This window comes from Ailuropoda melanoleuca, chromosome 10 (assembly GCF_002007445.2).
Source record: "Ailuropoda melanoleuca isolate Jingjing chromosome 10, ASM200744v2, whole genome shotgun sequence".
Taxonomy (NCBI): Eukaryota; Metazoa; Chordata; class Mammalia; order Carnivora; family Ursidae; genus Ailuropoda; species Ailuropoda melanoleuca.
The window spans coordinates 84,709,597-84,724,458 of record NC_048227.1 but is presented as its reverse complement, the minus strand read 5'-3'; the positions used below and the strand labels follow the sequence as shown (position 1 = coordinate 84,724,458).

At 41.6% G+C, this 14,862-nt stretch overlaps 1 protein-coding gene across 5 annotated transcripts in view; it reads left to right on the top strand.

Moving 5' to 3' along the window:
* The first annotated feature begins 2,075 nt into the window (after positions 1–2,075).
* Positions 2,076–14,862, top strand: part of REPS1 (RALBP1 associated Eps domain containing 1) — an 81,095-nt gene continuing 68,308 nt past the window's right edge. For 2 of the 5 annotated variants that reach the window (XM_011220947.3, XM_002912640.4), the window contains exon 1: positions 2,076–2,774. In XM_011220947.3, coding sequence (XP_011219249.2) covers positions 2,622–2,774 — 153 coding nt within the window. In that variant the 5' untranslated portion in view covers positions 2,076–2,621. The remainder of the gene's footprint in view (positions 2,775–14,862) is intronic. The other 3 variants (XM_002912641.4, XM_011220928.3, XM_034669204.1) reach the window with 2 other exon arrangements.

Below are 14,862 nucleotides of genomic sequence, written 5' to 3'. Positions count from 1 at the left end.
AGGATTGTTGTGATTAATGTGGTAATTAGAGTACAGTTTTAGAACAGTACCTGAAACAGAGTAAGCACTCAATAACTATTAGCTATTAAAAGTATAAACAGATGTATACTTTAATGTCAGGTAGTGAAAAGGACTATAAAGAAAAATAATTCAGAGAGGGGTACAGAGCAGGGCTGTTTCGGATCAGGTGTTGAGAGGAAGTTCTCTCTGGGGAAGTGACATATGAATGAGGACCTGAATGGTGTGAGAGAACAAGCCGTGCAAAAATCTGTGGCAAGAGTATTTCAGGTAGCAGGAACAAAGGCCCTGGGGCAGGAAAGACCTTCAAGGCCTAGGAAAGATGGTGGAGAAAAAGATGCTGAAGACAATTGTTTTGTTTTGTTTTTTGTTTTTTAAGATTTAATTTATTTATTTGACAGAGAGAGAGAGCACAAGAGGGGCAAAGGAAAAGGGAGAAGCAGACTCCCCACTGAGCAGAGATCCTGATGCGCAACTCGATTCTGGGACTCTGAGATCATGACCTGAGCCAAAGGCAGCCACTTAACTGACTGAACTACCCAGGCGCCCTGCTGAAGACAATTGTGATCCAATCCCCACCCCATTGTGCTCCTCCTATCTACACCTTTGGAAGACAAGCCGTCTGTGAGGCTCTGGTCACCTACAGCAGGTCCCCTGTACGGGTATGTGAGATGTCCATGTGACAAATTGGAAGTTCTAGAGATTGAGCTAATGGCATGTCATATATATATATGTATCTACCTAAAATGCTCCTGGTCAAGTTAGAAAGTATTTATGGCTCCATAGTCGTGTGTGTGTGTGTGTGTGTGTGTGTGTGTGTGTCTATTTTTAAAGAAAGGTAAAAAAATATTTAAAATAAAATATTTTAAAGAAAGTTAATAAAATAAACACCTGTAATTATGTACTAACATCCTATTAAGGCCTGGAGTAAAATGAGTAAAAAAGATTGACACTAAGTGGCACAAATAAGACTATATATAGCTTCATGTGAACTAAGATTTTTGTCTCCAAATGAGACAGGGCAGGTTTTGCTGCCAAAGTGCTGCAAAAAAAAAAAAAACAAAAAAAACAACAACAACAACAAAAAACACCTTTTGGGTTTTCAGTGCTTTTTGATTCTGGACTTACAGGTAAAGGATTGGGAACCTGTAATGATTTCCTCCCATGGGCCATTTATAGGGTCAGAACTCTGGGGAGCAACATGTAGAAGACAAAATAAAAACCAAAATGGAAAAATCTGTGTAACAAACAGCCTTAGCCACTGAAACAGTTCCTATTTGCTAAGTATAAATTCTTCAGATATTTTTCTCGAGCTATCTTACGACTCTCCTCTCTCAGGTAGATGCCGACAGTGCATGATTTTTGTAAAGGGGGAAATTAAAAGTGGCAAGGAGCCCCTGAGGTCAGCCCAGGGCCCACACGGGTTTACAAAGTTGATGGTATACATTCAGGGCTCTAAGTTCCCGGTGACCAGGACGAACTTGTATACAGAAGAAAACTTTGTGAGTTTTTCCCTCTATTCAGCAAATTTTGTTTCTCAGGTAAACATGTTTTGGAACAAGAGTGGGAGTTCAGCCTCAGTGTTAGTGTCAATATGAGAGTTCCCAGATAGATTGAATCTTCATAGCTTTTTGGAGCACATAGAAATACTGCATTTATCCTCAGTAACATCTGACATCTAGAAGGTACAGATACAATAGTAATAACCTGAACAATGTTCCTCTTTCAATGAATATTTATTAAACCTTTCGTGTCGTAAGCTTCGAAACAATCTAAACAGAAACGGGTATGTAGGTTGCCTCGGTGTTAATGAGCTGCTGCTGTGGGCCCCTGGTCCTCGCTTCCCCAGGGTCCCAGCTCCTCCTCCCGGGGCTGGGGGCCGCTTGGCCCTCCGCAGCGGGGCTCCGGCCCACCAGGGGGCGCTGCGGCCCCCTCTCCCGGGAGCGGCCGAGCCAGCCCGGTGGGTGTTTCTCTCCCTCTCGCGCTCTCTCCTCCCGGCCTCACATCCGGGTCTGGAGCGCGCCCGCCGCTGTCAGTGTTCGTGCGGGCGCGTCGGGGGCCGGGCCGGGGCGCAATAAATGGCGGCGGAGGGAGGCGGAGCGGCGGCCACGCTCAGCTCAGAGCCCCCGAAACTTTAGACTCGAAGCCCCAGAACTTTCCGGGAAGTGCTGCCGCTCCGGGGGCGTGGACGGAAGGGGAAGCCGAGGCGGGAAGTCTGGGGGGAAGCGGCGGGGAGCCGGGGAGACTCGAACCCGCGGCGGGGGCGGTGGTGGAGTCTGCCCGTGCCTCGCGCCGCCGCGGCCCCCGCCTCCTTCCCCGCGCCCTTCCCTCGGTCGCGGAGCCGGAGCCGCGCGCCGAGCCGAGCCCGGGACTGCGCCCTCGCAGGCGGCGGCGCGCCGAGCCTAGCCGGGCCCCCTCCTCGCGTCCTCCGGGCCCTGTTGCTCGGGCGCCCCCCGCGCGCGTGAGGCCGGGGTTGGGGCTCCTCGCGGCTTCTCGGGGCGAGGAGGAAGCCGGGCCGCGCGCAGCCCCCGCCGTCCCGGGGTCGTGGGGCCGGGTCCCGGGTCTTGCATGCGGGGCGGGGCGGCCGTGAGCCGGAGGCGAAGATGGAAGGCTTAACGCTGAGCGATGCGGAGCAGAAATACTACTCGGATCTCTTCTCCTACTGCGACATCGAGAGCACCAAGAAGGTGGCGGCCAACGGGCGGGTGCTGGAGCTATTCCGGGCCGCGCAGCTGCCCAACGACGTGGTCCTCCAGGTAACGCCGCCTCCCTCGCCTCTGGACGCGTCCTGGGCTCTGCCGGACGCCGACCGGTCGCTTCTCGGCGGCTCCGGCCTCTAGCCGCCCGCCTCCGGGGGTGGGGGGTGGAGGTGGGCGCCGTTTCCAGCAGCGGCGGTGGGCTTGTGCCTCCAGGCTGGGGCCGCAGGTGCCCGGCTGGCCGGGACTCGCGCGGCGGTCGAGGGGGAGGGGTCGCTGTTAGAGGACAAAAGTCATGCAGGGATATGGTGGGGGTTGGGGGGCGGAGGTCTGTGTATTATCTCTGAAGAGCCTAAGTCCAGTATCTCTCGGCTGCCCCTCAGAATCTGTTTTTCAACACTGGAAGAGCAACTTCAGATGAAGGGTCTTGGATTGTGACCATGTCTTTGAATCCTAGATCCTGGTATATAACACAGCTCTCCGGAACCTGCAGAGTAATAAAGTTACCGGTATAGGTAAAATGGTTTGTTTGCTTTTTTTTAATTCTTGAATTAGCCAGCAGACGCCGCAAAGTCGGTTTTGTAGGAATCGAAGAAGCAGTTTTCTTAAGGCAGCTGAATTCTTGAGGAGATAAAAATTTTGAATTTATAGCTAGTAGTTTGCAAGTAGATATGTATGGAAAGAACTTGTAATTAACTATAGAACGTGTGGCTGATGTAAACTGGACAGTTTTCGATTGCCATTCGGTAACATTTGGTGGAACTTGTGGGTTCGGGTTGGGAGATAAGTATTGAGTAGCTGGAAGTCAAACGTGCATATTTGCCTCAATCAGATCTGTAGCACTAGAGGAGCAAGCAGAGTAAATTTTAAACTTTCTCGATCACATCTGTTTTTAAAATAGAAGATTTCCTAGAAGTTCTTATCTAATGTATGTGGTGAACATTGTTGTTACTCTGTTTAATGATTCATAGTTGCTAGTCTGTCTAAACAGTATGTCAGGAGCAGGTTTTAAGCTTTCATCTTTATGATGATCCAAGCCACTTAACCCACATCTTTAAAACTTAAAGCCGTATGCTTGCGTATAATGTAGCATACTGCAGAGAGCACTGAATCAGGAGTTTTGAGGCCTGGGTCTTTGACCCCATTCTGTTGTTCACTAGTAGTGGAACTTTGGGCCGTGCACTTCCATTCTTCAAGTGTAAATGTGCTTATCTAAAGAATGAGAGTCAGGTTCCTTCTAACAGAAATTCTGGAAGTATAAAAATGTCCACAAACGTCTCTATTTTGGAAGTTACCTGTGCATTAACTATGACTAAGTTGAATGAGTTTTGTCTTTTTGCATAATCTTGTATGTTTTATATTGCTTTTTTAAAAATCTTGGGAGAAAAAGTTGGCTGTCTTAGATACCAACAGCTAGGAGTCTCGAATTTGTGCTGCAGGAAACGGACAAAAATTAAATATTTTAGGCTTTGCTGGCCACAGTGTTTCTCCAATATTCTTTGTTTTTGTTTTTTCAACCCTTTAAAAATATAAAAAGCCTTCTTAGTTCAGGGTCATATGAAACAGGACCTATAGTTTGCTGACCCCAGATAAAGAATGGTGGTGACAGCGTGGGGTACTGTACTCTCTCCTCATATGGCTTTGGAGTTAGAGGTCTGGTCAGAACATGTTCATTAATGCTATTGCCCTTTTTTTTTGTAGCAATAGCAAAACATACTTTCAAGTCATTTAGGAACTAAAATTAAAGCGAAACTTTCCAAGTTCTATTTTGGTTTATGTTTTTGGGGTGAGGGGAAGCTGAAATAAACTGACTTTCATATTTTTTAATGGTGCTGAAAGACTTTTGGACTTTTAGTGTATTATTTAGGATAGATTAGCATTAATTAACCTTTGCTTGAAATACATTTAATCAAGTTACTTTCGCAGTATGCTGTTTTATTAACATCCAAAAATAAATTTTGGTTGCCTTTCGTATAAAGGGCTTATATAGCATAAATATTAAGGATTCAGGGGCGCCTGGGTGGCGCAGTTGTTAAGCGTCTGCCTTCGGCTCAGGGCGTGATCCCAGCGTTCTGGGATCGAGCCCCCACATCAGGCTTCTCCTCTAGGAGCCTGCTTCTTCCTCTCACACTCCACCTGCTTGTGTTCCCTCTCTTGCTGGCTGTCTCTCTCTGTCAAATAAATAAATAAATAAATCTTAAAAAAAAAAAAAGGTTTCAGTTACAGGTTAGAAGCTGTAGGAGCTCGCCGAAGCAGAAGTCTTAACAGTAATATACTAAACAGTATTTGGGGTATCTTGAAAGCAATTTACTTAAAAATTGGCCTAAAATGTGAGACGAAGGGGAATATGGATTTAGTTCTCTTAAGAAAGTTTGGGATTGTGTGAAAACACAGCCGCCTGTTGCTTTCTAAGTGGGAAACATTTGGGTCAACTCGAATATATTAAGTTAGCTACTTAACTGGGCTACGCATTGCAGGGCATCAAAAGAGGAGTTAAAAATCTCTCAAGGACCTTGTAAACTACAGGGATACCCATGTGTAACATAAAGTACCATGTGAATGCGTAGGAGAGGTACAAAGGAGGTATGATAAGGAAAGTCTCCTTGACTTAATTGAAATCGACTTTAAATTAGTATTGAGGGAGGGCAGTGGGATGGAGGACTTCCCGACAGAAAAAAACATGACGAAAGGTGGAAAGTGTAGGAGCCTTTTCAAGGAGTAGCAGATAGTTAGGTTTTGCTGAAGCTGGAGTATGTCTTGGGGACAATGGAACATAGAGTTAGAAAGAGGCCGTCTTATATTTAGAAAGACCCTAAAGAACATGCAGAAGATTTCATATTTCAATAGGCAATGGAGACTCATTGTTGGTTTTTGGCCTTGAGTGAGAAGAGTGGAGTCGGGGAGGGAGGCTCGTGCAGTGGTCTGAAACAGATGCTGAGTAATGGGTGTCCAAATCAGGGTGACAACTGTAGAATGGGAAACAGATCTGGATGAACAGGTCTGAGTTACTGATGGGCTGGCTGCTGGGTAGACACCATGTGAGGTGCTTTGTTGGATAATGTTTAATTGAGGCCAGATTATCAAGGCTGGGTGGAGAGCTTTGAACTAATTGTGAAGGTAACAGGGAGGCGTAGTTTAAGAGAAATGACTCATAAAAGCCGTGCTTTATAAGACCTTTAGGAGATCAGTGCAACAGGAGTTAGAGGGAAGGAGCTGGAGACGAATTTAGGGACCCATTCTCTGTTGCATGTATGAAGTGGTGAGGAACTGGGTCCTGGTGCTCAGATGCGGGAGTTGGGGGACATCGTGGGGAGGATGGTTTTGCCTCCCCAGGAGCATTTGGCACGTCTGCAGACCTTTTTGTTGTCATAACTTGCAGGGAAGGAGCAGTTCTACTGGCATTTAGGGGCGAGAGGCCGGTGATCTGCCAAGCATCCTACAATGCACAGGACGGCCTCCACAACAAGGATTATCTGGGCCCGAGTGCCAGTCAGTGGTGCTGAGATTGAGAAAACCTCACCTGGACTCTGGTGGTAACAGTGGGACCGAAAATGAGGCAAGAAATTATGAGAGTAGAATTGATGGGCCTGGGTTACTTGGTGGTATTTAGATGAGGGAAGAATAGAGCAAGGATTGGTCTCTGTTGGACACCACTCACCACATAGAAAAGGGGCAGGAAGAGAGCCCGATTTTAAAAAAGATACTGGCGAGTTTGATTTCCGGCATTTTGAGATGGCAGTGGAAGTCCCTAGGAGATAGTTGGAGACTCATGGACATTTGTCCACACGGAGTGCTTGTTCTTACAGTGAAATTCAGGTATTTGGGTCTCTTCCTCTGCCTTTCTCACCTAAGTATCTCAGGAGTAGGGGACGGACAGCTTACACTGTGAGCATGCATGTACACATCAGGGCTTTGATTGATGTAGTAGTTGTCAGCATTTGTTAATAAAAGTCATGAGAAGGCTGAGTCATCTGGGGGAATGAGTATAGAGAACAAAGAACAGAGGGCCCAGAACTGAAGGAGGAAGGAGCTGGCATTGATTGAGTGCGTGTTACGTTCCTTTTACCGGGCAAGTCATTTTCATGCAGGAACTCATTTGATCCGTGCAAGAACACAGTGAAGGGGGCATTATTTTTATTTATTAACTAGGAACATGATAGGCAGAGAAGTTAAATAATTTGTTAGTGAATAAAGCATCTCTCCTTTACCATTATTCCTTGCTACCTTTCAGCTTTTTCTTACTTTCACTGTTCATGCGATTGGTTTGTCCATAGTTCTTCTGAAGAGTAGAGATTAGAGATTGTTTGATTTTGAGTTATGTATGGATTTCCTTTTTTGCATAGTGAATAGTTTTATGTATGATGCTGTCTTGAGACACAGCCACTTAAGAGAAATAGGAAGATTCTTGTAGTTGGTATCCTGTGCACACAGAGACAATTTATATTACAACTGTCAGATATCTTAAAGTATATTCATTACACTGGTTTTGGAATAGTAGAGTAAGACTTATGCTGAGTTTAAAGGTTTGTTTTTGGAGACAGTGTGTTAGTAGACAAAGTGAATGAGCTGAAGCTTTGTAGAATTATGCTCCACAGTTGGGGCGCCTGGGTGGCTCAGTCANACACTGGTTTTGGAATAGTAGAGTAAGACTTATGCTGAGTTTAAAGGTTTGTTTTTGGAGACAGTGTGTTAGACAAAGTGAATGAGCTGAAGCTTTGTAGAATTATGCTCCACAGTTGGGGCGCCTGGGTGGCTCAGTCATTAAGTGTCTGCCTTTGGCCCAGGGCGTGATCCCAGGGTCCTGAGATCGAGCCCCACATCAGGCTCCTCCACTGGGAGCCTGCTTTTTCATCTCCCACTCTCCCTGCTTGTATTCCCCCTCTCGCTGGCTGTGTCTCTCTCTGTCAAATAAATAAAATCTTAAAAAAAAAAAAAAGAATTATGTTCCACAACAGAGAGGAATAGGACTGATTGGAGAAAAATTTGGTTCATAGGATTTAATCATGAGGAATTTTGCTCTTTGCTGAGCAAAAAAAAAAACATTTCTTGTCTTAAAAATCGGAAGTAATTTTTTTTTTTAAGATTATGGAAGGTATGCTACTACACTAATAAATATGTTTTGTTAGCTTTTACTTAAAGCCTCTATTTTGGGAAATGTTTTAAAACTTCATATAGACTTTGAGAGCATAATAGCTTGATAAAAGTTCTAGTACTAATAGTTCTTTCATTGAAGGTCATAACCAGTGTACCCCTATTCATGAAGCTTAAGAAATCTTTAGGTCATTTGTGTGGAACAACATCTTGGTAGAATATTTGAATAATATGTTAATTTAACGGATGAAAAATGACAGCAATGAAGTATAAACCATTTTGTCTTGAAATTTGTTCAATTGTAAGATCTACTCATTAGTGATAATATTAAAATAGGGAAGCAGAGCCTTGTTTGTTGAAAGTTTTAAATTTAATACAAATAAATGTCAGGTTTGTTATTTTGGAGCAGTGATTTCTTTTTTTTTTTTTTTTTTGTAATTTCTGAATCACGATAATAATTACAACAAACTACAAAAATAATCTTGCCTTAATCATACACTTTCTATACACAGTTGAAAAAACATACTGTTTGTGGGAGAAGTCATACTTAATGGCTTTCTGTAGTGTCATATTTACTTTTTAAATTTCTTTTTCCTATATCAGATCAAATGCTGGTTTTAGTCTTTTCTTTTTGTTTTTAAATTAATAGCCCACAATTAGAGTCTTAGTATTTGGGTTAGCGTTTTGATGGAGCTGTAAGAGAGGCTGGTAATGAGGAGCACCAAACAGGGGAGGCACGTTCCAGTCCTGTCTTTAGCTAGCCTTGTGACCGTTTTGAACAGATCACTTAATGTCCTGGATTTTCGTTCTCACAGCCGGAAGTGATTGGATTGGGTTTTTCAAACAAAGGTGTTACAGTGTCGAAATGGCCCCCTAGTTAACCACACCCTTAAGAACATAGCACACAGTGTTGAAGTTAGTTGCTCCACAGTTTTAACACATTGATTTACATTCTTTTGGAGATTGGAAGAGAATCTCAGCCTGGGATGCTGAAGTGACTGTGTGTGTGTGTGTGTGTGTGTGTGTGTGTGTGTACCCACACACACACACTAATGAAAGGGTTGTAAGGCCCATGGTTTCTAATTCTTCAAGATACTTGGCCAGTGAAAATTTGAAATGGGTGGTTAAGAGTTGGCACTTCTCATCTTTTCCTTTGTAGATATTTCATTTTCTGTAGCCTTTCCTGTGATAGATGTATCTTCATTCATCTTTTCCCTCCTTTACTTTTATATAATCTATGTCTGATGGGTTGCATATGTAGGCATGACATAAAAATCAGGATATAATAAGAACTTTGGGTCATACCATACACTTTTAGGTTCATACCATACACTAAGTTTCATTGAGATTTAATAAATTATGGGACTTAGGCCTTTAAAAAATGCTATATCTATCTATCTATCTATCTATCTATCTATCTATATTTTTTGAGATTTTATTTGAAAGAGCGAGAGTGAGAGAGAGAGGGAACATGAGCAGGGCGGAGAAAGCAGAGGGAGAGGGAGAAGTAAACTCCCCGCTGCGCAGGGAGCCCTAGGTGGGGCTTGATCCTGGAACTCCAGGATTATGACCTGAACCGAAGGCAGACACTTAACTGACTGAGCCACCCAGGCATCCCCCCCAAAATACTTTACCTTTTCTTCATTTTGTTTCAAGAATTGACTTTATGTTGAATTTGAGTCTACCTTGTTAAATGATTGAAGCCAGAATTTATTAGATTATGTATCTTCTAACTCTTTTGGATTGCAGTTTCCTTGAAATTCTGGTGCACATATTAAACATCTACTTAGAAAACACAGTTCACAAAATTGTGCATATAATTTGAGGTTGCTAGCCTTCCTCCAGTTTAGTCAAGTTCATCCCATGGACCTCTGCATTAAGAAAGTTTTGAGGAAGAGCGAACCTGTGAAGTACTAAACATAATGTCTTTCTTAAGTCAGTTTTGTATATTTTCATGAATACTTCTTGATGGCTACTATTTATATTCAGGGTGTATATATCTCTATATATAGATATATATATAGCAGTGGTAAAACATCAGAAATCTTTCCTGCCTTCATGGATTATGTTAATGTTAAGAAGGAAAAGAACTGTGTACAGTTAATAGAGAATCATTGCAGACTCCAGGGACCTACTTAGTTTTAAAGGAAGGTTCCTCTGAGGAGACGTAGACAGAGACAAGGGAGTAAGAATGAGATGTTTCACAAAGAGGGAAAGCCTGTGAAGGGCCTGAAGCTTGAAGAACTGAATCTGTTGGGGGAAATGAAAAGCTGGAGCACTATGGTGGGGGGGATGGACATAGCAGGCACTGCGTACTGCAGGGACTTGTACACAGCATTAAGGAGTTTGGATTTGAAAATATAAAAAGTTTTTAGTAAGGGAGTAGCATCATCGGAATTACGTGTTTTAAAGATTACCCTGCCGTGTAGAGAAGAGAATACCAGGGCAAACAGAAACAGATTGGCCAGTGGATATGCGGTAGCTCAGATGGGAAACGATAATGGCTTAGATTAGTCAGGTGGCTGTGGGATTGAGAGGAGTGGACATATTTTGAGATATTTTGAGGCAGCAAAAATAGGAGGACATGGTTGGATATGGAACATAGGGAGAACTCAGAGATATTGCTGGAAGTCACCATTATTGGATGGCTGGACGAGGTGGGGTTTTTTTGTTCTGTTTTGTTTTGTTTTTTGGTGGAGGAGTAATGGTAAATTCAGTTATTTTTGTTTTTTGTCAGTCATAGGTACTCAGAATCCTGTAAGATTGTCAGGTGGGCCTCTACCAGAGCAGATCAAAGATATTTGGCTTGGAGATGTCAATTTGAAGATTATCAGTGTATTATTAGTGATGCTTAAAAGCCAGGAAAATAGATGAAATCAGGGAGGAAGGGAAGGAAGTGACCACAGAGAGGAAAGAAGGATTGACTAGAAATAGAACCCTGAGGAGTCCAGCACATTTCTAAGTTGGGTAAACTGGAAGGCCTCTAGGAAGGAAGCTAAGAAGGATAGTCAGAGCGGTTGTAAGGAAATCGGGGATGTATGTTGGATTATGTCATGGATCCTAAGTAATGCGAGTATTTCAAGAAAAGAATAGTTAACTGTATTAGTTTGGTGGAGAGGTTGAGAAGATGTGGGCAGAAATATGGCCATTAGATTTGGCAGTCTAGAGGTCATCAGTAACTTTGATGAGCCAGTTTCATGGACTGGAAGAGGTAGAAGCCAGATTGAGTGACTTGAGGGATGCCTGATGGCCCAGGAATTAGAGATAGGGTGTGTAGATTGCTTTTTAAAGAAGTTTACAGATGAAATAGACATGGGGTAGAAGTTGGAGGTATATGAGGATATAAAGGAAGTCTTTTGTTTATTTTTTTGAGTATAAAAAATACTGCAGCATGATTTTCATTGTTAGGATTAATAAGGGGAAGAAAGGAAGATGAGGAGAGAAGCTATTGAAAAAGCAGGATAGTTCAGAATTCTGACTACAGGATAGTCTTAACGGAAGAGGGATCCCTTCCTCAATTTTAATAAGGGAGAAGGAAGAACACGGGTATAGAACCAAGTAGGCACATAGATTGAGTGGAGGAAAATTAGGGTATTCTAGCCTAACGGTTTCTATTTTCTTTGCAAGGTGAGTCAAGATTAACAGTTTAGTGGGAACAATCTGAATATGAAAGTAACAAAAAATCTATTTATGGTAGCATCAAAAAGAATGAATATTTAGGAATAAATTTAACAAAAGATGGGGTACCTGGCTGGCTCAGTTGGTAGAGCATGCAACTCTTGATCTCGGGGTTGTAAGTTTGAGCCCCACAATGAATGTAGAGATGACTTAAAAATAAAATCTTTCAAAACACCAAAATTTTTATACTACAAACCATTACTAAGGGATATTAAAGATTTAAATAAATGGAAAGGGTGGCACAGTTGGTTAAGCATCCCAACTTGTGGTTTTGGCACAGTTCCAAATCTCAGGGTTGTGCTCTGCGCTGATTGTGGAGTCTGCTTGAGAGGATCTCTCCCTCTCCCTCTCCCTCTGCCCTCCTGCTCTTGCTTTCTCTCTCTCAAATAAATAAATAAATAAATCTATAAATAAATGTAGAGACAGTCTGTGCTCATAGATTGGAAGATTGATGTAGTTAAGATGGCAGTCATCCCCAAACTTATCTGTAGATTCAGCAAAATCCCTATCCAAATCCAGCTAGGCGTTTTTGTAGAAATTTGTAAAGCAGAGCCTAAAATTTATAAGGAAATGCAAAGGACCTAGAATAGCCAAAACAATTTTGAAAACAAAGTAGAAGATTTGCTCTCCCTAATTTTAAAATTTACTATAATCTACGGTAATCAAGACAGTGTGATTGACATAAGACTAAGCATGAGGGACACCTGGGTGACTCAGTTGGTTAAGCATCTGCCTTCAGCTCAGGTCACGATCGCAGGGTCCTGGGATTGAGTCCCGAGTCGGGCACCTTCCTCAGTGGGGAGCCAGCTTCTCCCTCTGCCTGCCTCTGTGTCTCTCTCCCTCTCTCTGACAAATAAAATATTTTGTTAAAAATAAAGTTGTTGCCCATCAGAAAAAAAAAAAAAAGACTAAGCATGAAAATTAATAGAACAGAAATGAGAGTTCAGAAATGAAACTTTAACATTTATAATCACCTGGTTATTGAAAAAGTGCCAGGACAGTTTAATGGGGGAAGGATAGTCTTTTCAACAAAAGGTACTGGGACAATTAGATATCTGTATGTTTAAAAAAAAAAATGGACTTGGGCATATTGTTGTATATACTTCACACCATATACAAATATTATCTTAAAATAGATCATAGACTTAATTATAAAATCCAAAACTATAAAAATTCCAGGAGATATTAGAGAAAATCCTTATGATCTTGTGTTAGGCAGAGTTCTTAGATGACACCAAAAGCATGAATCATGAAAGAAAATACTGACAAATTAGACTTCATTGAAATGTTTAAAAACTTTAGCACTTCAGAGGTTACTTAAGAAAGTAAAAAGACAAGCCACGGATTGGCAGAAAGTAGTTGCATATTACAAACATGGTAAAGGTCTTTAGAATGTATATAAAAAAATTTTACAACCCAGTTATAAAGAAAAAAAAACAATAAAAAATGAGCAAAAGATTTTAATAGATATTTCACCAAAGGAGGCAGTATAAATGGCCAATAAGCATATAAAAAGGTGTTCAACATTATTAGTCATTAAGGAAGTGCAGATTAAACCACAGTGATGATGTCACACACCCACAGGAATGAATATAATTAAAAAGACTGACATTACATGGTGTTGTGGAGAAACTGGAACCCTTATACACCGCTCTTGGAAATGTAAATGGTATAGCCATATTGGAAAACAGTTTGGCTGTTTCTTAAAAAGTTACAGATAAGCTTGTCATATGAATTAGCAGTTCTACTCGTAGGGATCTATCCAAAAGAAATGAAAATGTGTACACTCGAAGAGTTGCTAAAGTCTGTTAGCAGCATTATTCACAGCAGTCAAAAATTGGAAAGCAATCCAGCTGTCCATCAAATGGTGAATGGATAAACAAAATATAGTATATCCATACAGTGAAATACGATTCTGTAACAAAAAGGAACAAATTACAAAATACTACAACAAAGATGAATGTCAAAAACATGATAAGTGATAGAAGCCAGATACGAAAGAGTACATATTTGTGGTTGCATTTATATAAAATGTCTAGAAAAGGCATATCTCTACAGAATAGTGGTTACCTACGGCCAGGGTAGGACTGGAAACACTGGAGGAAAACATTTGGGGTGACGGTAAAGTTCTAACATTGGATTGTGGTAATGATACACAACTCTATGAATTTTCTTACAATTCAATGATCATACACTTACCATGGTTAGATTTTATGGTATATAAATTATACCTCAAAACTATACATTTTTTTGAAAACAGTTTTGCAGAGTGAGGGGAATGTATGAAATAGTCATTTTGGAGGATGTGAAGGTGAGTGTGGTAGAGAATAAAGGACCCTCTACTGTCTGTATAATACAGTTCTAATTACAAAACCTCAATATCAATATCACTTATATAATCTGACAGTTGTTAAGGGCCTTATGCTCTAGATATCATATGAAAGGTGATATATTGATAATTATGTGTAGAAAAGACTGCCATATGAAGATTCATTACAACCAAGTATATTTACATGAAGCACCAGTACTGGAATAATAATTCTGTACATTTATTCACTGCTTTCTTTGTGCTGGCTCTGCCTGCCTCATATGTACTAGATTTTTTTATGTGTACATTATTTAATAGATTTAGAAGGGGTTGAGAAAGTTGTGATTTAGAATGAATTAAGACCAGTTTCACGTGATGTGATGATCACTGGGTGTTATCCGCAACTGATGAATTACTGAACACTACATCTGAAACTCATGATGTACTGTATGTTGGCTAATGGAATTTAAATTGAAAAAAACCAGGTTTTGTTGACTTCGGGTAGTATGCTGAACTTCTATACACTTAATTCAGATATCTTAATTTTTTGGAAAATCACAGAAATGTAATGCCTCAAAAATAATCTGAGTTTGAATTAATCATGCCTGATAAGCAGTAATTTAATCAAATAGTAGTTTTAATCTACAGGAAGGACTACTTCCGGTCATCTTCTATTAAAATAATCACTGTTGGTACTCTTGGTTTCCACTCAGGTCATTATCTCAGGGTCCTGGGGTGGTGTCCTGCCTGCGACTGGTGCTCAGTATGGAGTCTGCTTAAGATTCTCACTGCCCCTCACCACCCACTCCCTGCACCCGCGCACATGCGCATTCTCTCCCTCTCAAATCTTAAAAAAAAAAAAAATCACTGTCACTATCATGAATTTTTTGTAGGCTAAAAGCTGCCTTTTTTTTTTGATTGATTGATTGATTGATCTATCTAGCAGCACGCTTTCTCGCTGGAGCACAAGCAGGGGGAGCGGCAGGCAGAGGGAGAAGCACGCATCCCGCTGAGCGAGGAGCCAATGCGAACTCAGTCCCAGGACCCTGGGATCATGATCTGAGTCGAAAG